This window comes from Myripristis murdjan, chromosome 10, assembly GCF_902150065.1.
Source record: "Myripristis murdjan chromosome 10, fMyrMur1.1, whole genome shotgun sequence".
Lineage (NCBI taxonomy): Eukaryota > Metazoa > Chordata > Actinopteri > Holocentriformes > Holocentridae > Myripristis > Myripristis murdjan.
Window position 1 is genome coordinate 30,780,422 of NC_043989.1, and position 27,739 is coordinate 30,808,160.

Here is a 27,739-nt window from a genome sequence, read left to right on the forward strand (position 1 = left end):
TACATGTATTTGTATGAAAAGTGACGTATAAATAAAGTCTGACTGATTGATTGATTGATTGATTGATTGGTTGGTTGACTGATTGATTGATTGACCACAAGTTTTCAGTTCGTTTCATTCATTCATTCATTCATTCTTCCCGGTTTCCTCAACTCTCGCCCAAAAAAAACACACAAAGAAAAGAACAGGTCTTCTATATTTTGACCAGCAGATGGCGCCATTCGGCTGTCCGTGGCAGTGCCGCCATGCGCACGGTGCGTGCAGCCGGCCGCCTGAGTTTGAGACAACACGACCGTGACAAGCCTGGAGGAGAGAGCGCTCACCTCCAGTCGCTGCGAGGCGGAAGCAGGTGGAGACAGACGGCGCTTGAACCGAGTGAAGGACTTTTGCTTTGTTTTACTTTGAACTCTCACTTTGACGTGTTTTCCCTGCATGTTCACCTGCTTGCCGGAGCCAGGTGAGCCGGCGCAGACGACAGACGGAGCGAAACGGAGTGACATGAGATGAGGGTTCACCCCGTCAGACTTGGATGTCTTCTGGCTTTCGCTTGTTTCCTATCTGTCACATGGATCCAGAAGATTTCCAATGAAAGAGGTGAGGTTCTGAGTCATTTCCCTGAAGTTACAGTCGTGATAAGACACACGATACAAGTGAGAGTCGAAGTTATTATTATTGTTATCAGTGGTAGTTGGCTAGTCGCAGTAGTCCGCTTTATCCTGCGGCTCAATTTACAACAACAACAACAACAACAACAATAATAATAATAATAATCTTGAATTATTAGTCGTTAAATTTGAAAAGTTGGTTACGTCAGCGCTTTTGGGCCTCTGTACGGGACTGTCAATAAACAGTGGGCAGTTGCCAAATTTTAGGTGAAAACAAAGACTGGCATTCACCAACAAAGTGGCAGGGAAGAGAGACACAAGCTCAGAAAGCTTTTATCTATCTATCTATCTATCTATTGATTCATTCATTCATTAGTTACAGGGCCAATAGTCATTAAGAAACATTCCTTTAAATGCGTTAGTTGAACCATCTTGGCTAATTTTCACTGTCATGACACCCTGGGCAGGGCAGCTTTACAAAAGACACACCAAATACAGTAACACGAGAATTGCTGTGCATATAACAGAGCACACTTCTGGACAATTCATGGAGGTAATCAGATTCAGAAATACTTTATTGTTCCCCAAGGAGAAACTGGTCCAGCAGCAGTTGGTGAAATTCTCACGAGAATACATCATGAGCATAAATGCAGTTATAAGAAACAGAAAAAGAATTATGAACAATATAAAAATGTGCATTAGAAATTTGTTGAAGTATGAAGAAGATAAAACTTATGTGCAAAGTACAAGCACTATAGCCAGACAAAGATAAGATAAACTTCATTAGGCTCAAAATCTCAAGACAACTCAAAATCTTTGACAACAGTAGCATGAGTCCATAAACATAGATTCTGCTTACAAATAATCAGTGTGCTATACTGGCAGTCTCCTTTACACTCAGACACATTTCCTGTGTCTTGCAAATAAATGAATGAATGAATAAAAAGATAGATGATGTATTTGTGCAATTGTAGGGAGAAAAAAATGTGGAACTAGGGGAAGAGGGGTAATATTCAGAGAAAAAAACTCATATTCTGAGTTTAATCTTGGAAATTCTGAATATTACCCCCCTTTCCCTGGCTCTGTAATTTTTTGCTCCCTACAATGGCACTAATGCACCATCATAGATAGATATAGAGAGAGAGAGAGAAATATTTAGCTGGTCAGTATGACCAAGGAGATGTAGCAGGGATGGACTTTCCACACAAATGATCAGAGTGCATAAGATGTAAATACATAGGCTAGTTCAGCTGTTGGAAACAATCCCAAAACACAAGGACTTATGGATATGATGAGATGCTTGTTGACATAATCAGCATCTCGTCCTTCATGCTGGCGAGATGAAGGACGAGGACACCTGAATTACTTGGCCCTAGGCTAGTATTTTAGTTATTTTGTTATGCCAGGGTTTTTTGAGGAATTTGTTACTTATGTTACCATAATGCACTTTTCACCTTGTGCTTTACCTGTCTAGTACTGGATAAAATGCCTTTTTAAACAGTATTCTGATCTGTTGTAACTTTTTCATATTGTTATTTTATTGCATTTTGATGGTTTGAAGGAAAAACCTGGAAAGATTGTGGAATTTGAAAATCTGTTTTCCAGGTCTTGAAGGAAAATTATGAAACATCCCTAATTTAATTTCATTATTCAACCTGTTGTATAATGACAAATAAACTTCCTTGTATCCTTGTAATGTTTTGGAGAAGTTAGGACATTTTTTAATGATCGTAATCTGGACAAGTCAAACTAGAACCTTAGAAGGGAGAATACTTAATAATAATAATAATAATAATAATAATAATAATTTCTTGGAAATCATTCCAGGAAACCAGTTGATGAGAATCAAGAGACATGTAGGTTCCTTTGAGATGTATTTTATTTTTCTTGTGACTCCACCCCCTTCTTGTTAAGTTTGTTTTAGTCAGTACACTGCAGAAATACAGTCATAGAAATTTGGCATGTAGTTCTGAAAAAGTCATGAAATGTTTTGGGTAATTTAATACGTCTGGCATGCAACTAGTTAGCACCGTTCACCTTTGCTGATAGACACCAAAAATACTTGCTTCCTCCATTAGTTTCATCTTGTCTCTGTGTCCATCTCTGTGTGTTGGCCACCAGGTACAGCACTGCGGCCTGATCTGCGGACTCTGTACCAGCGTCTCCTGGTGGCTGAGGAGTTGGGACAACAGATGAGCAAGGATTTCAACAATGTCCTGGGACAGCTATCAAACATTTCCAGGGCTTTCAACGGCACCCAGCACACCAGTAACACCAGTAATACCAGTAACACCAGCTTCATTTCCAGAGGTCAGTGAGAGAGCTCACAGCACCACACATCCCCAATGCCAACCAAACATTTTAACCAGAGCGTTACAGACTTTACAGACAGCTTTAAACCCTGGAGACATTTATTAAGGTTCTACATTCACTCAAATGAGCACAAAGTGATATACATGATGAACTTACTAAAGGGATAGTTCACCCATTTCGAAAATATCTCATTTCCCCCCTAGCTGTTCTGTAGGACAGTAGTGGTGCTATCTTCCTCTCTGTTACTGAATGCTGGATACTGGCTGGATGCTCCAAATGCTAACTGTTAGCCACCGGCCACTGAGCTGGACTTCCTCCCAGCCGTCATTATTTATAATAACTGCCTTAATTAATTCAAAGAAGGTTTAACATCACTTTATAAATATTGCTTTCCAAACTTTAAATGCACATATGATTACTGAGAACACATGGATGGTAGTTTTCCTCAACTGTTTGTCATTGTATTTTTCTGTTATTAACATTCACAAAGATCTGGTAACTTCTGCACTTCCTGTATCACTCTGCACCAGAGGAGCAGTAGATTGTTTTAGTTTGCTGTTTAGTTTGAAGGTAACTTCTAACAGTTAGCAATTAGCTAACAATTAGCATTTGGAGCATCCAGCCAGTATCCAACACTCAGTACACACTGGTGGTGGTTGGTTGGGGATAATATCACATTTTTCAAAATTGGTGAAATGTCCCTTTAATATTAGATATACATATCTGATAACATACATTGTGTCATGGTGATTATTGAATTGTCATCTTCCATAGTCTAATCATCGGCTCAAACTTGAAGCAATCAGTTACTCCCAGCTCAGGAAATTATTTTGTTAAAAGAAATCACTCAGCAAACGTTTCCCACAACTGAGCTGAATTGAGCAATACTCAGCTCTGACTAAGTAGCATTCAACCTGATCACTCACTTCTCCTGAAGAATGAATAATTTCCAGGCAGTGTGTGACAACATGTACTAGAAAACTTGTTTTGCAAGTTTTGAACTGGAGAAATAAAATAAAAAGTAAAAAAAAAAAAACAAAAACCATCTTGAAGTGTCATTTTGATTGCAACTACAGGCGTTTGAGTTGTTTAAAAATTACCAAGTCATTTTTATCTTTTGTAAACAGTCATAAGAGTCATCAGCTTTTTTCTCCTTGTTTTAAGAATGAACTCTTGATGTGATAGCCAAGTTGCTATCACATCCTCAGCATCTAGCCCCACTATTATTACTTTCCACCATTACTTTAAGATTTGAAGTTTTCATCCATTCTTGCTTGCCTTAATCCTGCCTTTAGTTTGTTCTGTGTTCAAATTGTTGAAATGTATCACAGCATTTCCTCCTCAAAAAAACATTTTTTGTTGTTAAATTGTGTGACATTTGTCTACATGAAAAATGCTATACAAATAAAGTTTGATTGATTGATATTACTATCAGTCTACTACTAGATGTACTGCTACTATAGTACTGCTACTAATAAATCTAGTATATGATGGTCCCCTCCAGCCATTCCAAGGGCTTGTGTCCTTGGAATAACAAGCCTTTGTAGTATAAATCACTATTTATGGAATCACAATTTATCACAAGACTGTATAGTCTTGCCTTTATGTGATGTATATTATCTAGGGGTGTGAATCTTTCCTTTACATTGATTGAATTTGATTCATGTTTGATAAGTTGGTAAATCAATTTTAAAAAACAATTTTCTTTTTATATGTTGAATTTTGACTCAGGTTTTTAAACTGTGATTCAAATCAGACATTAGATTCAGCAATTTTAGATAATTTTAGAGCCATTATTACAATGATGTTAGAATATTCTTTTCTTCTGAAATGTGAAAAGCCAGAATTACTTTATTTATAATATATTTATTTATAAAAAATGTATTTATTCTAATAAAAAAGCAACCTATGTACTTTGACTTATTGTTAATAATAGTTAATAATAATATTTGTAATTATTATGTATTCTATAATTTCGTATACTTCTTACTTCTTTTTTTTTTTTTTTGGAGAATGAATTGATTCAAGTTTTCATATGGAGTCAGGCCAAAGTCAGAGTGACTAGTTTCATTTGTTTCTTTTAAAAGATTCAGTTGAATCTTCAGAATTTATAATTGATGCATTGATACATGAAATATAACACTATAACTATTATTCTATTATTTTTACAAATATACAATCTTTATCCTTTATTTATATGTTGTTGTTTTTTTCCTTTGGCCCATTTTTATACTCTGGTATAATTTTTCAGGCCAGACATTCCTGCAGCCCAATGTTTACCTTTACCTGCCTCACCTCAGAGAACATCCAGACAGCCTCACAGCCAATGTAGTCGTAGGGAAGGGACGCCATGGGGGTAAGGAACACACACACACACACACACACACACACACACACACACACACACACACACACACACACACACACACACACACTGTTGTGGTCATGTTAAAACCTAAACCCCAATTTTGGCAGTTTTTGTAATTAAGTTTTAATTGAAGAGTTATAGTGTTCTCTCGACTGACATAATTCTAGATCTCCTAATCCATTCAAGACCATTGAGATGAACTCAAAAATGCTTGAGATCAAATCATTGGCAGTTTTTCTTAGTTCATGTCACAGGCATTTTTTTTAGTTCCTGAAAAAAAAATGTATATTTGGGAGATTTACATTTACAGCATCATCCATATTGTTTCTTTGTTATGCCACCATAAGGTGCAGCCTGTCCAGAGACTGACAGATTTTCATAAGGCCTTTTTTGAGCTGCCTTGTTTGAAATGACTGGGCTAAAAACAAACAAACAAAAAACCCAGAAGATCACTTTCACTTGTCATTAAAAATCAGGTCAAGGTTTTCGTTCATAATGACTGGCTACATACACATGATAATGTCAATTGTTACCTTTTGGTTTTGACAGTAATTCCGTAGTTATTGAAAGAATTATCTTTTAGGGTGGTTTCCCCAACAGTGATTAAGCCTAGTCACGACTATAATGCCCTTTCTGGATCATAAATTGAAAAAGTCCCAGTTGTATCTTAATCTAGATTTAAATTCTGATTTCCATGGTATGGTATGTGGATGGTATTAATTCAACTTCTAAGGCAGCAGGTTTAATTTCACATTGCTGCTGTTTATCAGAGGAGAGACAGCATCTATCTTGTTTCTCCTCCAAGTTACACACAGTTTGTAGTTTCTAGATCCAGTCCAGGTTTAATAAATGTCATCAGTCGGTGTTGCCGATATATATAAAAATAATAAACTTATAATAATCTCACAATTTTTCATGGTAATTTGCGGTAACGATATTCAAAACTATATGAAAAAAATGACAATAACTACACTTTTTCCCACAAAATGACACTGTATAGCGAGGGGTAATAGTTAAAAAAAAAATACATAAATGCATTAGCCTATATCTCATTTCACCAATTTCATTCTAGTTAATCCTGCACCTCAGTTTGATGTTTTTACTCTTTTATACCCTGCTCACCTTGTACCGCACACCCACCCACCCAAAACACACAACTTGTGTCCTGAATTTTTTCACCCAAAGTTCCATTTTCTCAACAGCCAGGTGAGCTGCGTTTGTTGTTAATGACAGATCAAAATAGTGGAAAGTAATGTGGTAGTGAATGATGCTTCCTTGTCAATGCTTGTCCAATAATCTGTCATAGCAAGGCATTTAAGGTGCTTTACTAATAAAATCTGGTCTACTAATAAAATGTTTAAGATAGGGTTAGGGTGTCTGGGAAAACTGAAGTGCTGATTTCATGACGCGGCTCTGTTTGTTGTTGTGATGGGAGATGCCGTAGGCGGTGAGGTAGGGTATGCAAATGAGTCAAAATATCATGCTGCTATGTTGATATCATGTTGATATCATGATGTGACTAATTTGTGAATTTTATGCGGATATTATCATGAATGATGTGATACGGCACAGCCTTCATCATTAGGTTATCAGATCAATGTTATAATCCACACCCCTTTTATATACAGCAGATAAAAGTGCATTTTAACCACTTCTAAGAAAAGGTGGCCCCAAAAACAACAAAAAAAGAAAAACATGGATCTGGTGCATTATCACATTAAATTTAATCAAGTACTCTAATCAAACACTCTAACCCTAAGGCCTAAACCTGGTAATGCTTGTCCAGGAAACCACCTCTTATTGCACACAGCAAAATAAGCAGGTGTTTATTGAAGTTAGAAAGTGGAAGTTGGCTGTCACCTCTAAACAGGTGCAACAAATCAACATAAACGATAAAAAATTTGCTGTGTGCACTCATGCTCTTAAGACTGGCAGTCACTTTTCTCACCATGTACTTGAACTGACTAACACCTTCAAAGCTAACCCTCCTCAGATTAATCATGTGTTGCAATCTTCAGCTTGAAGCTGAGCCCCCCTCCCCCGCAACCCCACTTACACTTTAAAAGGATGTTTGAGTAATAAATCGTAAAAGAGAGACAGCAAGCTCCGTTCCCCTTCTGCTCTTAAAACCACAATGACAATCATCGCTTTGTTTCCAGTTTTATGACATTTGAGTGTGTGGGTGTGTTTCCTTCCTCAGTGTCCTTGGTGCTGGGCATCCCCACAGTGAAGCGTCAGAAGCAGAGCTACCTGGTCAGCACAATAGGCTCCCTGCTCTACAGCCTGACTCTCTCCCAGCGGCAAGACCTCCTCATCGTCGTGTTCGTCGCTGAGGTTACACAAATGTGCACACACAGAGATTAGCAGGCCCATAAACTACACACACCAAATGAATACAAAGAGATTATACAGGCACTTTTATGGGCACACACAAACACTTTAAAGGACCATACCAAGGTATATGAAGGTTTGGCCCATTTACTACAATTTACCCACTGCTGTAATTGAGGATGGTTGGTAGTGTGAGTGGGAAGGGTGGATCAGCATGCAGGCATTAACTTTGCAATAAAAAAAAAAAAAAAAGATTTATTAAAAGCATTCACAACAAGGAAGAACACAAACAGTGTCATTAGGTCAATGATTTGGGCCCTTTGCAGATCATTATTGTAACTCAAAACGTCTTATGACACAAAACAATAATCTTACCTTTTCTTAGAGAGTGAGAGACAAGCTCAGGTTTACTGTCTTCCAAAATGCTACATACCCTGTCACATGCTGTCTGTGGCCAATCAGGAATGGTCCCTGGTATTCCTGCACACAGACGGCTTCAATCTCCACTCATTTATAGCAAAATGTACATTTTGACAGAATATTTATCAAATCTACCTTCCTAAGAAGCATAATCACAACTGCTAGTGACACTGATTGACCCTGATAAAGTAAAGATAGTAGTAGAAGTAAACATATTCCCTTCTTTGGACCTGACTGATGTGACTGAAAAGTATGTCATCAACTTCCATAAATCACAGAATTGATAATTTGTTGTGTAAAGCAGAAGCGTGATGTTTATACATTTTGTGGATGTTACATTAAATGTGCAGAATCACTGGTGTGGTCCTTTAAGCTTGAATAAGTCAGTATACTTGCCTCACTGACTCATATAATGTTATATTTACTGCTCTCAAACTGATGTGACAGGTCTACTCCAATGATGGCACAGAGCCCCGTTCAGCTTTAATAGAACATGTGTCTCGATCACAGATGTATAAATACCCAACACTCCCTGCTGCTCAAACAGGACAGAGGAGTTCCTAGGCTAACCTTTCAAGTAGTCATATTGCCTGTGTAAATTTGTCATTATCCAATGCAAAGCTCAAAGAGCCAGTTTGGGTAGAGAGGAAAACAGCCTTTTACTTTGAGACTTTGACAACCAATCAACATGGTGCTCTATTGTTAAAAATGGAAAAATTCTATGTGTGTGTTCAAACATTGTTTTTGTCCCAGTCATGAAAAAAAAACCACCAGATTCGGTGAAATGCTAGGACACTACATCACCCACATATCACTTGAAACCAGTCATACAAGGCCTTATGGAGAAGTACACAATGAAGCTGTCTACACTGAAGGGCCTCCATATGCTGTTCATTGTTGTAAAAACATTCAGAAAATTCTGTTTGGTGTTAGCTAACAGGTAATACCGGTTACTACTTAACAATCCTGTATTTCTCTCACTTTCTCTGTCTTTCTCCAACAGACGGACTCAAGCTATGTGGACAGCATAGGAGAGACCATTATGAAGAAGTGAGTGTTTTCTAGATTATGTCATGTGAAGGTGAACAGGAGGACCCAAGTGTAGGACACTGAGGCGGGCTTGACTTGAAGTGAAGACATCTGTTTACAGTACCACAGAGCAAACAGGCAGGCAGAACAGGAACCATGGCAAACACTTCAGCAAGACTTCAATACAAACTGAATTAACTGGCAAACAAGATACAGGTAACAAGACTAGAGAACACGAGGGGAGCTGATTGGCTAGGAAACACTGGGAAAATGACTAATGAGACTAAACTCAGTGCAGGTGTGGAGGAACAAACAAGCAGGGCAGGGCTAGTGAAACACACGTTAAAGGTTTCGTCATAATGTAATGTTTTAAAGGATGTTTATTCATATTACATAACACAAAACAGTTGGGATGGGAATAAGCAGGTACTCCTGAGTATGATATGATATTTGGGTACTGATTCAATACATATTGATTCTGTAATTGCAATTTCATAAGAAGTGTTATTCAGGTTTGTGCCATTTTGGACAAAGCTGCAGACTTTTTAATTTTACAATTTTTGTAATTAATGTATAAATATGAAAAATAAAAATAGAAAAAATTATTAACTAAATCAAATAAGTCAAAAAAAGTTAAAATTAAAATGAGAAGGAAAATAAAACTATAAATAAAAATAAAAGAATAAAAAGGCAGTCACATACTATATGAATGTTTTTTTCTGTATATTTTGATTTTAATGTTTAATTTGACTTAAATTGGGGAGAAAACATCAGTTCAGGGTCAGCTTGGTCATATAAAAAAATCCAAAGACAATTTTAAATAATAAATACATTTTCTTCCCATCCGTAGAAAACAACATGCTAGACATAAGACATTGTTAGAGTTATACTCATAATTCAGAGGGCTACTTTACTTTACAGTTTTGACTGGATGTTGCGGTTGAGCTCTCTGTGTTCCTCTGTCCAATGCTGCATTCACATCCAGTGAGAATAAGAAATTACAATGGCTTAACAGCTCAAAGCAACATTAAACTTCTCACTCAGACTTGCCATGGGTGACATTTCCTTTGTGCTGTAGCTGATACTGATCACATGTAATGTTGCACAGGATGCCAGTTTTGCAGCTAACCAGCCACGGCAACATCAGCCACAAACCAGAATCCGGTCAATAATTGTAAGAATTGTATGTTGTCTTATCAAGGCTTTACAAAATTCTGATCACAGCTGACTTTTCTGATTATTTATGATGTTAGTTTCGCTTTGAATGAGTGTGTAATTTGGCATTCCTGAGAAAATGGGGTCTCTTGTCAAACCTCAAGTTGCTAAGTAGAATGTCATCTGAAAACTTTGGATTCAATTAGATTTTAATTTATTGTCATTGTGCAGAATACAGAGCCAAAGTAAGCATCTAACCCAAGGTGCAAATAGCTTATTATACTGCAAATAGTGTGAAAAATGTTGTAGCGCGAATATTTAAAAAAAAAAAAATTAAAAACAGTAACTGAGGAATATTGCAGGGGGAAAATGTTGAATATTACCAAAAGTGCAAATGTCGTGGAGTACTGATACCCACTATCTTTCTCATAGGATGTGAATACAGCATTTTTACATGTGTTTCCCATGTCTGTTTTGTAGCTGAAATGTTGGCTTTGTAGTTTAGTAGCTATTGTTTTGTAGTTTTCCTAGGGAGGTGCAGTCAGGGCTACTGGAGGTCATCTCCCCCTCGCAGCACTACTACCCCAACTTCACCAGCCTCCGAGAGACCTTCGGGGACTCCAAGGACAGAGTCAAGTACATTCGCATATTCATATATTTCCACTTTTTATGTTTTGAAATGTCAGACCTGTCAGTGCTGTGTTAAATACGCCATAGATTGGTGTGTTATTATTTGTATCCTATTTTATTTTTCTTACTAACTGCAGTGATACACTTTTCCCATTAAGATCATTTGAGTTGTACCTTAAGTAAGAAGAAAGAAAAAGTAGTACTTAGTATAGACAAAGTACACAATGAAGTTTTTTATTAAAGCAATGCACAATGCCTGTTCCCAGATGGAGGACCAAGCAGAATCTGGACTTCAGTTTCCTCATGCTGTATGCTCAGAACAAAGGAACATATTATGTTCAGGTAGGGTCAAAGGACTCTTAACTATTTTGTCTGCATAACTGTCTTACTCTGAGCTGATTTTCTAACTGTCAAGTTAGCTCAAATTCTGACTCAGCAGTTTGATCTCACAGTTGTGTCATCACAGTCAGCACGAAGAAAATGTGGAAATCTAAATTTAGGGTGGAAATAACTCCCTGATATAAGTGTGTGTGTGTGTGTGTGTGTGTGTGTGTGTGTGTGTGTGTGTGTGTGTGTGTGTGTGTGTGTGTGTGTGTGTGTGTGTGTGTGTGTGTGTGTGTGTGTGTGTGTGTGTGTGTGTGTGTGTGTGTGTGTGTGTGTGCGTGCGTGCGTGCGCTTTTCCAGTTGGAGGATGACATTGTTGCGAAAGCGGATTACTATGACAAAATGAAGGCCTATGCCACCCAGCAAGCTTCGAAGCAGTGGCTCTTTCTGGAGTTCTCCCAGCTTGGATTTATAGGTATGTTGATGCGAAGGAAATAAACAAAAGGGGTTTTCAAACAATTTCATGTTCCGGACACCCAAGTTGACTTTCAGTAAGCCATTTGAAGTTTTTTTTTCCACTTAAGGACCAAGATATTTTGGTGTGTGTCCTTTCACAAATATTTCAGACTGTCTCATCACACTATCACATATACTATCATATATATATATAGATACAGATAGATAGATAGATAGATAGATATAGATTTTATAGTTTATAGTTTTTGGTAATTTGCTCAGTGCCTTTTCCCCATGTCTTTGAAAGAAATCAAGTGAATTTGCTCAGAGGGCTTCATTGTTGGGATGTCATTTTTGAACACTGACAAATCGTGGTGAGATTAAAGTTGAAAGAGGTAAATGATTCCTTGGCCATTTTCTGCATTCTAACAATTTCTAGTGAATTAAGGTATAGTGAAATTAAACTGTTTCTCATTTTGCTGAGGACCCCCTGGAAACTCCTCAAGGACTCCTGGGATAGGGATGATTTACACATATTTGAGCATATAAATACAGATTTACTGATAATCATACTGATTCATATTGTGGCATGGAGAGCCTTTATGTTGCTGTATTTGACAGTTGTCCACTGTATGCATATGTGTGTGCAATTCCCCAGGCAAATTGTTTCGTGCCAGTGACCTCCCAATGATTGCTGAGTTCTTTCTGATGTTCCACAAAGACAAACCTATTGACTGGCTGTTGGATCACATTCTGTGGGTGAAAGTCTGCAACCCTGAGAAAGATGCGGTGAGCCACTTTAAACTCAGAAAACCTTTAAGCTAACTTACGCCTTGAAAATCTTTAAACCACCTTAAATCTGGAGAGTCTCTGATACATCTTAAAACAGGAGAATGTACCATCTACCAGGAAAAATCCACTGACACTTCACTAATGGAAGACGTAAATCACATAATACTCCTAGAAATGTACTGGACATGGTATATATCAGTGTATCTTTTCATCCACTATTGAGGTGTTTATATACTGTTTCCATAGTAATACTAAACATTCCACAAAAAGTAAGGAATTTGTGTTTGGTAGATTATTTCTTTGTTGTAACAATGCTTCTTGGCAATAAATCTTATACTGTTGGAAAGCCTGTTGATTTCCCTTTTAAATGGTGCCACATTTGTAAAGAACATGCATTTGTAGGATGAGCAGCAGAGCTGAGTATGTGGGTTGCCAAACAGCTTATTCTGCCATTGACTCTTGTTTGGTATTTGGTGGATTGGTTGATTGAAGTTTGAAGAAACAAGACATATTGGCAATTTAACAATTGTTTGTTATTCATTTAACAAACAGGAGCCTCAGTAGCGTGTGGAGGAACCATACACAGCCACAACAGTTTGGCACCTCCTCCTTGTGCTGGTCACCAGCCTGCTCACCGACTGCTGTGTTTGTCGCAAGTCAGCCAACGTGGTTGTGTTGGTCCCTCTGGCACGAACAGCACACCCAAGCTGATCCCACAAGTGTTCAATGGGGTTGAGGTCAGGACTGCTGACAGGCCGTTCCATCATCTCCACTCGCAAATTCTGGAGGTAGTCTCTGATAAACCGCGCTCTGTGGGGGTGAGCGTTGTTATCTTGGAGGATAGAGTTCGGTCCCAGACTGTGGAGATATGGGATTGCCACTGGTTGCAAAATCCCATCTCAATATCTCTCTGCATTGAGATTGCCTCCAATGATGACAAGCCTCGTTTTTCCAGTGAGGGAGATGCCGCCCCACACCATCACACTGCTTCCACCAAAAGATGTTACTCTATCGGTGAAGCAATCAGCATAGCGTTCTCCATGTCTTATCCACACTTTGACCCTATGATCCAAATGCTGTGCCATAGGCAGAATCTGAACTCATCGCTGAACATAACCTTCCTCCACACGTTCAGGTTCCAGTGCACGTGTTGCCGACACCAGCGCAAACAGGCCTGACGGTGAAGGGCAGTCATGGCAATCAGGCACCTGATTGGTGCTGGCAATCAGGCACCTGATTTGCAGCACCAAGCTCAAAACAAGAGTCAATAGCAACTGGAAAATAAGCTGTTAGGCACTGGCAGAGAAGATTTGGCAGATTTTTCATGGGCGCTACCCACATACTCAGTTCTGCTGCTCATCCTACAAATTCATGTTCCTTACAAATGTGGCACCATTTAAAAGGGAAATAAACAGGCTTTCTAAGGGGATAAGATTTATTGCCAGGAAGCATTGTTACAACAAAGAAATAATCTACCAAACACAAATTTCCTTACTTTTTGTGCGATGTTTATATAATTATGATAGTGATTTTTAAGTAATGTTTTAACTTTTAATGCTTTGGATTGATTTTTTGTACCCCTGTTAAAAAGTAACCAGGAGTTCCATCAGTTCTTGATGGATGCCACTAAAAATGTGAATTGATATTCACATGAAATAATAATCAGTATTTCAAATACAGTCCAGCTGATGCACAGGTCACAGTAACAGAGAGAAATTAAAAAACAAAACAAAACAAAACAAAACAAAAAAAAAGGCTCTGTTTTTGTTTGTTGTCCTACTATTTGCTCTTATAGCACATAATTATGCTGTGGCCACTGGAATACTGATGGGCACTGAGGCCCTGACTTTCGGTCTTCTTGCTGTTTGTAGATTTTAATGTTGATGATGTTAGAATTTCAGCTTATTCTACCTGATTGAGAGTCTTTTTCATTAGAGATGAAATAAACTAAGAGATTAGTGAGAGTTGACCCATCAGTGACTCTTCCAGTAGTTACATTGTGTTCTGCCTAAACAAAGAGAAGGGTAATGTATGCACCAACATCTCCAACATTGAAGGTTCACAAATATTTGAAGGCTGATGGTGTTGTGAGGTTAGTTGTTAGGTAGTGCCAGTAAACTAGATTTACAGGATTGTCAGGCACATTGTTTGCTGGCACTGATGGCATTTTGCCAAAAAAGTGAAAAAAAAAATGAGGTGCAGGAAAACCAGCAGACATGTAAAAACTAACTACATGATATGAGGTTTTTGTGTGTTTTTTTTTTTTTTCCGGGGCAGCCTGTAACTTCAAAGCACTCTCAAATGTCATACCAGCATGTCGTTATCCATGAGGTTGTTACCAACTGTGGGTGAGCATGCATCACGTATTTTCCCCACAGCATGCAACTGTGCTGCAATGTGCAGTGTACTGCAGCCAAGTGTTGGCAAAATCAGGTCAGTCAGTCATGTGAGAATTCACTGCCATAAACCAAGAACAAGAACCCTGTGAATAACATGTTCACAGACCTTTAGTATTTAGATGACACAAATATTCAGTTCAAGAAGACAAAGTAAACATTTAATTATTATTTTTATTATTGACTTTGGCACCTGAGCAAATTCATTTGTTTTCTTCTTGGGGAAAAAAGGTGATTAGCAAGAAATCTCCCCCCAAATTACCAAGAAATTAGAAAAAATTACAAAAAACATTACCAGAAAGTGACCAAAAATAGTTTCAAAACTTCTTCTTCTACTTATAATAATTATTAGTATATATTTAAAATTAAATTACAAGAAAATTTCCTAACTAACTAAAAATATAAATAAGGTGAATTATTTTAAGAGGGTGTTTCAAAATATTTTTCATCAAATGGAGAATCTAATTAGCTGTTTGGCTGCTGGTCTGGTGGCTGCATCTTGGTACTAAACTTTAAATAAATGAGGATGGGTGTTTTCAAGTCGATTCATTTAAATTCAAAAAACTATTTACCTGTGAGGGACATTTCTAAGGCAGGCACAGCGAAAAAGACAGTAGGCAGACATAGTACATCATCATTTTTAATATGCAAACTTTATAGTATTACAAACATCCCCTATAGAAAAAAAGGATTTGACAATGCAGTTTGTGAGATGAAATGTTTTTGTTTTTTTTTAGGAATTATTTCCTGGTGAATTAAGCCCTTTTCCATGTCTTCTTGTAGCCATCAGGTGACTGACAGGTACCATGTGATGTATGGCAGCAGTGATATGACAGTGTTGTGCTAAACATGAATTAAAGAAACAGAAAGTTTGATCAAACCAAATGAAAGCCTAATGCTTACTGTGTTGAAATATCTCACTGCATGGAAGATGTCTTTCACTAGCAAGAAGAGCAGAGAGGAGAGGGGAAACGAAGGCAGCTGCAGTGCTGTAGTGCTGTAGTGCTTCCATATAAAAGCTTAATTACGCAATGAAACCTCTACATTGTCAAAACCAAAATCTGGTGAATCAGAATAAAGAACCCAGAGTGGTTCTTATTATACCTTATTACCTTATTATATTTATCAGTGCTATGTCTCCAGGCAACGTGTACAACAATGCCCTGCTGATTTTACTTTTCCATTTTCACAACAATAGCTTTCCACCAGTTTTGAATGAAAAAATGCAAGCCACTTGTTTTTAATGAGCTATACTTTCAGTTTTGTCTTTATATGCACTGTTTATTTGATTTGGGTTTAATGCACAATAACTAGTATCTTTTGCTATGAAGTCCAACAACCAAGGTCAATGTTACTGACATTCCATATGTTCTTAAGAGAATACAAAGCATTTATATACAAGCCTTTGAGCATGGTGCTGAAGATAACTCTTCTAAATGGGGGCTTAACAGCACCATAAAGGGTCCTGCTAAACTATACAAGCTCAGAAAAGCATTTTCTGCTACAATAGCGATCTCTTTTTGTAAGAATGTACATAAATCCTCAGCACAATGCCCTGTAGTAGTATTCATTCCAGTGTGTTCTATTCAGAAACACTGCAATGAACAGAAGGCACTGCTCAAGCCCAGGTACAAGCCTTCCCTCTTCCAGCATGTGGGCCTGCACTCCTCTCTGCCTGGGAAACTACAGCATCTGAAAGTGAGTCTGTCTTTCCTTCTTAGTGTCCAATCGGTTTTTAGACACTTAACAACAGCCTGTATCAACAATTTAAAAAATTTAAAAAATTATAAATATAATGACAAAGCTAAATTTGGATGGATGTTGTCATCCCTTGCAGCTATCAACATGTTTCTTGTGACTGAGATTGAAATATTTCTCTGGTGTCAGTTCAAGACATTTCCCATTTTAAACTAGGCCTCATGTTATTGTCAGATGCTTGCTGGGTAACAAAATCTCAGTTTCAGTCTTTTTTTTTTTTTTTACCTCTCTCCCACTCTCATGCTTTCACTCTGCTCTCCTGGCCAACTATCAGTTATCTGAATTGTCTTATAACACCTTCCTTTCATTATGCCTCGCATATCCAGATTATTTGTAGATATGATTTAACTGAATCATATTTACAAGTGGCACCGGGGCTAGGTGATAACACTAATTTTCTTTTCGATCGAATACCAAGTAGAGAAACCAGGACTACACAAGGGCTGTCCTGATACTGATGCTTTTAAAAATCCTGTTTTATATATACAAGGGAGAAATGTTTGTGATTTCTATGATAAAAATTTTGAAATACATAAAGTATGTCATTGCATTAGTTTAAATAAACTGATTTATATGCTTGTTTTCTTTTGATAACAGCATCTAGTATACATTCAATTGTTCAACAACATCCAATAAATGTTCAATTTTATTATTATCCTTTTCAGAAGTTATCATTCATGTTGACTCAACTGAAAATTTGAGCAGATACTGTTTAGTGGAGTGAAGATCCTTCAGTTTCTTTCTGCCATAACAGCAGAGCAGCACTAATCCCTGTGTTGAGTCCACTCCGCTCACTCCCTGTATCGCTGACAACTACTGCATGTCTTTCAGCTGCCCATCTGCATGAGGAACATCAGCAACAGGTGGAAGGAGAAATAGTTACATCCCTATAAAGATTTTCTTCTCGTTTTTTCAGCGTGGTCCACATTCACTCTCACTATCAAATAAACATTAAAATTACTGACTAAAGCAGAACTATGTAAATATAAATATAAATTTAATGAGCCAAAATGTTATATGCATGTCATGCGTTGTTATTATGAATAGGAAATCTATCCCTTTCATACATGACACAGATGACAGTTTTGCAGTGAAACCTTTACTAACTCGGCTTACATCATTAAACCATGCCCAGAAGATGTTAAAATTTGTTTTTTAAAAGATCTACATAATGGCAAATCGAGTGAAACACACCACAATATTATGAGATCAAATGTGTTGTTCAAACAAATACACTTTGTGTAGTTTTATTGTTAAAGAAAAAATATGTCCAATCCAGTGACGTTTAGGGGTAGTGGCAGGCTTTGTCGTCCTTATTTTTTTCAGTAACGCTTGGATTGACTGTGTCGTTTTTTGCAGTCTTTTACTTAAAAGTGTAGTCATCTTTGTTTTTATAGTGAAAATATTTTAGGAGTCTTTACAATAAGAATTTTTTTTTTTTCAATCATTCGAACATTTAAAAGACTCAGTCAAACAATCATTCATATTAGAGCACCTGAAAATGTGTTTTTGTTTTTTTGGAATTTGCAAGTAATTTCTGTATTTTGCTCATAATTCAGTTCATCACTTCCTCTGTGGGATTTTCCCACCATCGCCCATAACTTTAAGACACCAGCATTTAATTGTGTGACAAAGATGAGAAATCTCACAATTACAACATCTCATTTTTGTTGCAGCCTTTATAATTTATGATTTAGGATGGGGCTGATAAGATGGATGCATTTTCATAAAAATCGTGCCTAATGCAGGTGTAAAGTTTTAGTTGTAGTCTTTTGACAACAATTTATTTTAGTTTTAGTCACATTTAGCCATTTGAATTTTGTGAGTTTTAATCTAGGTTTTGTCTAGCTGGAGTGGCTTTAGTCAATCAAAACAATTCTTCTAATTTCTCATTTCTCATTTTTTCTCTGTTAATTTCTTCCTTCCTTATTAAATTATTTGTTAGTGACATTTGCACATAGATTCCTCTTCATTTGTCATTACAGACACTTGTATTTTGTATCTAGCTTTTGTTTTTACACTGTACTCAGTCTTAAAAGTTAAATTTGACCGTGTGTGTGTGCATCTAATCTGAGGTCTGGAGCTGTGTTTTCATTCATATATTTCTGGCATTTGAATCTTGATGGTATTTTTTGATGAAAATCTCATTATATTTCAGAATAGTTTTTGTCAACAGAATTTCATATTTGTGTGTGTGTGTGTGTGTGTGTGTGTGTGTGTGTGTGTGTGTGTGTGTGTGTGTGTGTGTGTCTTCCCCACAAGGATAAGGACTTTGGGAAGCAGAATCTGTTCCAGGCCCACAGGAATCCACCTGCAGAGGTGAGCAGCAACCTGAAGCATTACCAGCAGCACAGCCTGGACAAAGCTTACCAAGGACAGGACTTCTTCTGGGCGCTAACACCCATCCGGGGGGACTACGTCCTCATCCACTTCACCCAGCCCATCCACATTCAAGGGTCAGTTCAAGGTCTATTTGTTTATTTGTACATACACACACACAGACACACACACACTAACATACACACATATATATATATATCTATATCTATATCTATCTATCTATATATCTATATATATAGATAGATATAGATAGATATATGTGTGTGTGTGTGTGTGTGTGTGTGTATACACACACACATACATACATACATACATATACATACATATATATATATATATATATAGGGAAATATAAATCCAAATCCATCTTCAGCAAGTAACGAATAATGGCTTTCTGGCTTTCTGCCAAATAAATTCCCCTTCCCCCCTTCCCAACATTTTTCTTTAAGTTTGGTTTTAAATAATACATGAAATTTCTTCACAATCTGAGTTTACTTGCAAAGTAGCATTAACTCTGAAACAACAGGCATAGCAGATGGATTTGTTCTGATGGTGAGAATAGTCATATGCTTTTTATTGCGGCAGCGATAAAATGGTACAGCAGCCACAAACAACACACAGCACACAGCATGGCATTGCATCCTAAGCACAATTTAACAGCCATGATACAGCTAAAACATGGGAGGTTATATGATTATATGACTGGGGTGAAAGTTCATGTGTCCATTTTTATTGCATTTGTTAAAAACTATTGCAGAAGTGGGAGGATTTGGTTACCTGAAGCCACCTGACAAAGGGTAAATGCTGAAACATCTGTCAGTCCATATGTCTATTTGTCCATCCACTCTACACTGTATACCACACTGTACTCAAGGCAACATATTCTGAAATCTTTTGGGCAGATTTCCACAGTTGGTGAGCATTCTCCTCATGACCTTTACTAATCAGCCACCATCAGGAAAACATGTCAGCTTTGCAAACAAGATATTACAAGATGCAAGTAGTGGACTGTGGTGACCCTATGAGCTTTCCTCTAGCACAATGTCAGGTCAAACACTGGACTTACACACAACATTTAGAATAGTGACAAATTAAAGGAAAAACCAACATGGGTGTAATATTTTCAAATAAATAACAGCCATGCTTCCTCTACCACACCATGGTCATGGGCTAGACACAGGCCTTTCTCAAATAATATAAGTAATCTGATTTTTAAGGTCTTACCAGTATTATTGCCTTCATTTAATGAAAATTTTATTTGTGATATTTTTGATGTGGTATTTCCACCTTCCACCCCCCTCCGCGGGGCACAAGGGTTCACTGAATGTTTTGATGAATATTAAAATGATGTAAATCATATGCTGTGGCCTTTCAGAGCAATATATTAGGCAGTGCTCTCTATCACCATTGTCAAAACACCAAATAAGGGAATATCTTCTGGGATAATGGTGCCCCATCCCTCCAGTCAAGATCCAACGACTTCTATGCAAAGGACCACTGAAGCTGTTCTGGTGGCTTGTGGTGGAACAACACGTCACTGTGACACTTTTGTCACCTGTCTGTATCTCTAAATGTAATGAACAGACTGCTGACTAATTCACAGAGCATACTACTGCTTCCCAGGGACTGATGCCTATCAACTTTGCTGTCACTGTCACCTTTCCTTTAGTTTCACCCTTAGGCCACAATGTCAAATTTGATATGTCACAATCTATTGTATTCTCCCAATATTTGCATTTTGCCAACATGCACCCAGCCAGTGTTACACCAGTGGCTTGTTTTTGGTATCTATCAAAGACAGCTGACTTTCAGTGGATACTGAGTCTTCTGAAGCCACCAAAGGCACACGTTGCACATGTTGCCTTTGCAAGATTTTTGTTTTGATCTAACCACACTTGTTCACATAAAGTGCTAATATTAAGCACCTGCCAATGACGAATACGATATAAGGTCGCTAACACAAACAATTCAAGAGGTATCTACAACATATGAACATTTTTTCCAAAACGCCACTTAATATGAGAGAGGTTAATATTCACTACCATGAGTAGTTGCTTCTAAATGTAAACAAACACACACACACGCATACACACACAGTTAATCAATCACAGTGACACATAATCAGATGATATCAAGCAGTTTCTCATACCTGGAAGATTGCAACTTGGCAGAGCCTCTCTGTTGTTCAGCACTGAGTGGTTGGCACTGTGTGTGTATGTGTTTGTGCTTGAAATTGCATGAATAGCTGTCCGTAAAACTGTCTGTTCTACTCCAACCGGTTTTACCGTATGGCATTAAGGAACTGTTTTCCCATGTCTGGGATTGTTCAGCTGCCATGTACTTGCATGTATCATTACCTCTCCTGAGGCCAACACACTAAAGCACTCGGTCAACACCAATTAGTCAGATTAGCTACAGTCACAAGGCCAACCAGTGGTTCTATAGACAATTTGCAGCTGAGTCACAATAGATTTGGCGAGGGGGCTAGGCACAAATAATAGCTACATAACAGCTGGATCAGAAAACCGTACAGAGCCCTGGAACTATAAAAAGGAAAAGAATATATGTGCAGGTGAGTGTGGACGTGTAGATAAGGGCACACAGTTGTTTGCATTGGACTAGGTGTGTTCATATGTGCATTACAGGTGGATCCAGTGATTCTTAAGAAAGGTTATTGATATTTATTATTAACAGCCGCATTTACCGTCCCTCTCTCTCATACTTCCTCCTCTCCCCCATACTCCCTCCCCCTCCCCTGTCCTGTACATGAGCACAAACTCATTGGCAGCTGATTGGCTGGAATAATGTTGTGTGGTACAGTTCCAGCCACTTTGTTTGTTTCCCATTTCCCATTTACCAAGTTTACCCAAGTTGTTTTCCATTAAACATTGACTCTCTCACTAACAAACAGATTCGATGTGCTGAGAAGAAAACGTATTATTCATATGTGTTTTTTGTTTTGTATCATTTTCTAGTGAGTTAATTACAGTATGCCTCATTTTGCTAAGAACTCCTTAGCGGCCCCCAGACCCCTCTTTTAAAAGCATTGCAATACATTAAATTTTCATTAAATACTGTTCTACATTAGTGTACATTTTAATCTTGCCACACTGAATCTACTGTATTTGTGATCAAGTATTATATCCAAACACTTAAATACTGAATATGTTTTCATATCAGCATCCCTAGGGCAAAATCACTTCAAATGGGAGTCCATGACTTAATGAAAAACAACTTAGGGGTCCGAGGCACAGCTGGTATATGCCTGTAGAACTATGCGTAAACCAGGGCAGGTCTGGCACCTTGATAGTGATGTTCAGAATTTATCAACGATGAGACATATTGCCACAAGACAGGGCCTCCTTGGAGTCTTTGGTCTAGCTACATGCTTCACTCCATTGCTGCCATTTGTAAACCAAGAGTGCTGAAGACCCAGTATGGATCTTTGGGTCCCAATAATCAATGCAAATAATCATGTCATGGCTCACTGCAGTGTGACATACTATTTATGTGTTTTGAACTTAAATGGCAAGTTGCCAGACCACACAATAGATATTTCTTACTTGTCTGTAGGCTGGTTCTCCCCAACCTTACATGTATGTCATGCTCACAAATTAACCAAAACATGGAAACAGCTTATTAAATTAATTAATTAATTAAATGATCTCATCCACATAAATTCATAAATTGTTGCCAATTTTGGCAATTAGCTAGTGGTATGTATAGCAAAGCAGCCAATGTTAATGTGAACATGGTATCTAATGATAACCACCACCAGTACTCAGTGGTGGAAGGAGTACTAGAAAGTGCTACTCAAGTAGAGGTATTGTTACTTTGCTTAGTTTTTACTTAAGTAGAAGTTCTGCTGTAAAAATCTACTGTCATCGCTACTCTACTGTTTGACAGTAGAGATGTTGAGTTTTTCAGAACAATAACTTTGTTAGGTGTGATCTTTTCAGTGGCATTATAAAAGAATGAGAGTATAAGCTTCAAACTACACTCTTTTAAAGGTGCATTGCAAAATTGCCAAGGGTTGCTTAAAGTGAGGACTTAACTGATGAAATATTTGGAACATAATATAATGGTTGAGTTTACTTTGTTTTTGTCATTAGGCCAACTCCCTGTTTTTTTCCCCTTTTATCCACACTTATTCCACATTTTTTTTGTAGTTGAGTCTAAAGGGTCCTCACTTCCATTTGTAATTTTTCATTTGGAAATGACAAAAAGTAGAAACATCAAGGAAGAACCAGATTCCTCTTCATGTGTTTGTTAACTGACTGTTCATTGTGAAAGGTTCCTCAGTTTGACAGTCTTTGATGGTCCACATTTGATGCTTATGGGGAATCTACATTTGTTTTCAGTAATGGATGTGAATTAAAATGTAAAGTGCAATACTTGAGCAAAAATGTACCTAAGCTGAAGTAACATTACTGACTTTCAAAAATATTCAAAGTGCATGTACACAAAAATTTACTCAATTACAGTAATGTGAGTAAATGTAATTAGTTACTTCCATTTCTTTGTTGCCAATACTAGTCTCTGCTCAGTAGCTACTGTGCAAATCTGATGTCTTCACACGACAGCCATCGTTAGCTAACACACTCATCAAAACACAAAGTCAGTCACAAGTATTGGTGATTAAATGATCATCAGTTACTAGGGGAAGAAAAACACATAAATGGCAGTCAGACAGATAAGACAGATAGTCTTATCTGTCTGACTGCCAAGAGGTGTGTTCCATCACCTGAAAGCCTTCTTTATGCACCACCAAACCTGTTTCTGCTGTTAATTTGTTTGCAAAAGGTGGCCTCTGACTGTCATGCATGAAATATTTGACAAAGTGACTCTCACAAACACAAAGTAAGGTCAGTGAAGTTAGTGGCCACAGTATTTAACAAAAACATTAAGCACATCATGTTACTGTACACTTCGTATTAGCATTACCACCTAGGTCTTTTATCAGTAGGTGGGCTAGGCCCCTCTCTCTGTCAGGTGAGACCAGCACCTGTATTTATTCATCTATAAAGGACTACTCCAAAAATTACCTCCTTACTGATCTTGAGCCCTGTGTCTGGGAAATGGAACCCAACACCTGTTCTCAGGACAGGCTGACACTATATGTTCCTGTAGTTAATACTGATCTTAGAAAGACAGCTTTCAGATATTTATTATTTATTTATTTGCACAATAAAAGCAAAACATCAGAACAAAAATGAAATAGCAATACATTGTGCATGTGAGATACAGAAAACCTGTAGGGGCTTATAGGAGAATCTCACCTCAAAATTTGATTACATAACAAAATCTACGTCAAGAAATGTCAACAAGCAAACAAAAAAAAAGCTACAAACAAAAAGAGCAACCACACACAAAAAAGAGCACAAACAAAAAAAAAGAGCACAAACAAAAATTTGCTCCTGTTATTTAAAATAATTTACAGAGCAGACTGAAACCCTAACACCATATCAATAGGTCAAATCAGTTCATCAATATCAATTCAAAATTTTTGTTAGAGGTTTTATTTTAGGTGTGGCTTTTTTTTTCATGATACTTGTATTTTTATTCCTTTTGTGTGTGTGTGTGTGTGTGTGTGTGTGTGTGTCTGTATATGTATGTATATATATATATATATATATATACAGACACACACACACATAGTGTGTCTATATATATATATATATATATGTGTGTGTGTGTGTGTGTCTATATATATATATATATATATATATATATATATATATATATATATATGTATATATATATAGACACACACACACATATGTCACGGGTAATTTAGTATGCATTTATCCATTATTTTTCATGCTGTTTATATGAATATATATTTAAGTCTGTCGTGTTAGTAGTATTTTTTATAGTTATATCGCTATGTCATTTTTCAGTCTGTATCAGATATCACTTGCAAATGAGATCTCGATCTAAGTGTGACTTCCTGTTTAGAAAGATCGATATAAATATAGATAATGACCACATCTACATATGGTTCAACCATACAAATTCTGCAACCAGAGAATGACAGTGTTCAATGACAATGACAATGTCTTAAAAAAAAAAAAAAAAAAAAAGTCAAAATTTAGTATATCTGAGTAGTATAATCTTATTATCATGTGCTGTATATTGCTATTGCATTACAACTGTACTTTCTTCTGTACCTTCTTCTGTATTGCAGATACCTGTTCCGCAGTGGAAATATAGAAACCAACGGTGATAAATTCTCCAACACTACTGTGGAGGTGCTTCCCAGCAATGTGAGGACCTTGCCTGTGTGTGTGTGTGTGTGTGTGTGTGTGTGTGTCTGTGTCTGTCTGTGTGTGTGTGTGTGTGTGTGTGTGCATTCTTTGGTTCCTTGACTGGCATTGATGAACAGGTCTTGGTTTCCGTCTCAGGTGTTAGTGCCTTGGGAAAGAGCGGCAAGGCAACAGGAAGCATACACCACAACAAGCTATCTGCTATCACTCCAACGACCTGGCTCTTACTCTGTTTGTGTGTTTGTGTGTGTCAGCTGACACTGCTCGTCACATCAAGGGGAAAAGTGGTCATGATGTCGGTGACCTCAAAGTAAAGCTAGACAGACATGGAATCGCTGTGTGGGAGATAAGGGGGAAACCAAGCTGAGCATGTTTAACTGTCGAGGAAAGAGTGCAAAAAGCTGAAGCATGCATTTGCAAAACAGCTACCCATTGAAGGACAAATTAGGTAACTGAAACTGAAGAATATTTCAAACACACAGGCTGTTTGTCATGATTTTACCTTTATGCCAATAAGTAGATGTGGTCGTAGGCATCCCTTTGTGGTGGCTTTTTCGAGATTAAATTCTTTAAATTCAAAATTAATATTTATATGCCATGTTGTTTGATATGCATTATGACATGCATTAGATGAGTGGTTTTCACAGTGTGGTCCAGGCCCTTTGAAACCTGAACAAATTCACTTGATTTTATTCACAGACACGGGAAATTATAATAACTATATTTATTATATAGTTATTATAATGAATATAGTTATTATATAGTTATTATATTCATTATTATATATTTGAACATAGATCATTGATATTAAAAGGATATATTTAAACATCAGATCATTGATGCTGGCTCTTGTGTTGGGACATCTTTTACAAGCATTTAATACTTAATACTAATCAAAAATATCTCTTGATATAAGGCTCCCTATATGGAAGAATCACATCAAATGGGGATCTGCAGATTTTTGAAAGTCAACTTGGGGGTCCACAACATGAATGGCTTGAAAAACTCTGTGTTAGGTGACCATCAGTCTAAACAAGCACAACATTTAATATATTATTACAGTATGGAGAATAGATCATATTAAACCAGCACTAGAAACATTTTTGAACTGATAGCAAAAAGGCAGAAAGGGTGTGAATGTGTGTGAGAATCTTAAGTGTGAAGTTGGGCATTGCTGAAAATAGAGTATTTGTGCTCAGCAAACCTTCCCTTGGTAAATAGATTTAAAAAAAGAAAAAAAAACACCAACAAAACATGTCTTTACACATACTGTTACAAGAAATGAGGCAAACTGTGGCAAATAGGCTACAAATGTCATTTACACTAGTGAAATACAAAGTTGTGATTTGTCTGCATATTCATGTCAGTTGATCCTCATAAAAGCCTGTTTGATACTTAACTAGACCCTGGAACTTAAATGGGAGGGCAAATGGTTAACAGCTTTCTGATAGTAGTTAATGATTAAGTTACCACACCCCTTTAATCTGTGGGATGTTGTTCAGTGGTGGCAGCTGGCAAAGCTTCTGGTATTTTTATCTCAGCCTGTCCTCACAGAACCAAGGTCAGAGAGATGTGATAGACAGCGTGGCTGCAGTTTTCTGAAATAAAAATAATACTTCCCTTTCTTTCTTCAGAGGTTCTCGCTTCAAGGACCTCTGAATGTGCAGAGCAGAAGTATCATATTGTGGAAAAGTTCATTTTTCACGTTTTTTTTTTTTTTGTTTTTTTTTTTTTGCTTCAGTTTTGATGATTACAGTTTATAGTTCATGAAAATCAAAAATCCAGTATCTCAAAATATTAGAATATTACATAAAGTCAATCAAAAAAAGATTTATAATACAGAAATGTCGACCTTCTGAAACGTATCTTCATTTATACACTCAATACTTAGTTGGGGCTCCTCTTGCATGAACGACTGCATCAGGGCGGTGTGGCATGGAGGTGATCAGCCTGTGGCTCTGCTGAGGTGTTAAGAAAGTGCTGCTTTGATAGCACTCTATATAGTTTCCCTCTCATATTTTTTTAAGGGGTTAAGTTGGATTTTGCTGTTATTGTAATCTAATCAGCCAAACCACGTTCATGATTGCAAATATTTGAAATGAAAATTGAGAGAAAAATGAAAAATACGCCGATAGTCATTTAAATGTGCTGTTTAACATCTTGTCAAATTGGTCAACTACAGAAGAGGATGAGGGTCAAGCAAAAAAGCTTAATCTCAGAATACAACAGCTTGCTATACCTGCCAAAAATACACTTAGATCTACCTTGTTACATGGTTTTGTTGAATAATCAATTCTGATAGGCCTATGAACCCATCCTTAGATCATTTACTTCTGAATAAAAACTGTTTCCTATCTAGTCGTGCACATCTGCACATCTTTCAGTGAGTCAGGCAAACAATGAGAACCATGTAGACTCGTTCAGTTTTGTGTTTATTCCTTGGTTTTGGGTCCTCACTTCAATGCAGTTTTACACAGTTCACCTTTAATTTATTTTGAAACCTTTGCCCAGTGTAGCCATGGATGCTAGCGACAGATATTTCAGTGGTTACATTTC

The 27,739-nt window shown here is 37.3% G+C and overlaps 1 protein-coding gene across 1 annotated transcript in view; it reads left to right on the forward strand.

Annotated features, from left to right (window-relative positions):
* The first annotated feature begins 244 nt into the window (after positions 1-244).
* Positions 245-27,739, forward strand: part of LOC115366456 (alpha-1,3-mannosyl-glycoprotein 4-beta-N-acetylglucosaminyltransferase B) — a 31,469-nt gene continuing 3,974 nt past the window's right edge. Inside the window, exons 1-12 of the mRNA XM_030061913.1 lie at positions 245-594; positions 2,727-2,915; positions 5,170-5,274; positions 7,487-7,620; positions 9,041-9,087; positions 10,744-10,857; positions 11,118-11,193; positions 11,536-11,650; positions 12,290-12,420; positions 16,410-16,517; positions 18,840-19,033; positions 25,105-25,183. Coding sequence (XP_029917773.1) covers positions 504-594; positions 2,727-2,915; positions 5,170-5,274; positions 7,487-7,620; positions 9,041-9,087; positions 10,744-10,857; positions 11,118-11,193; positions 11,536-11,650; positions 12,290-12,420; positions 16,410-16,517; positions 18,840-19,033; positions 25,105-25,183 — 1,383 coding nt within the window. The 5' untranslated portion in view covers positions 245-503. The remainder of the gene's footprint in view (positions 595-2,726; positions 2,916-5,169; positions 5,275-7,486; positions 7,621-9,040; positions 9,088-10,743; positions 10,858-11,117; positions 11,194-11,535; positions 11,651-12,289; positions 12,421-16,409; positions 16,518-18,839; positions 19,034-25,104; positions 25,184-27,739) is intronic.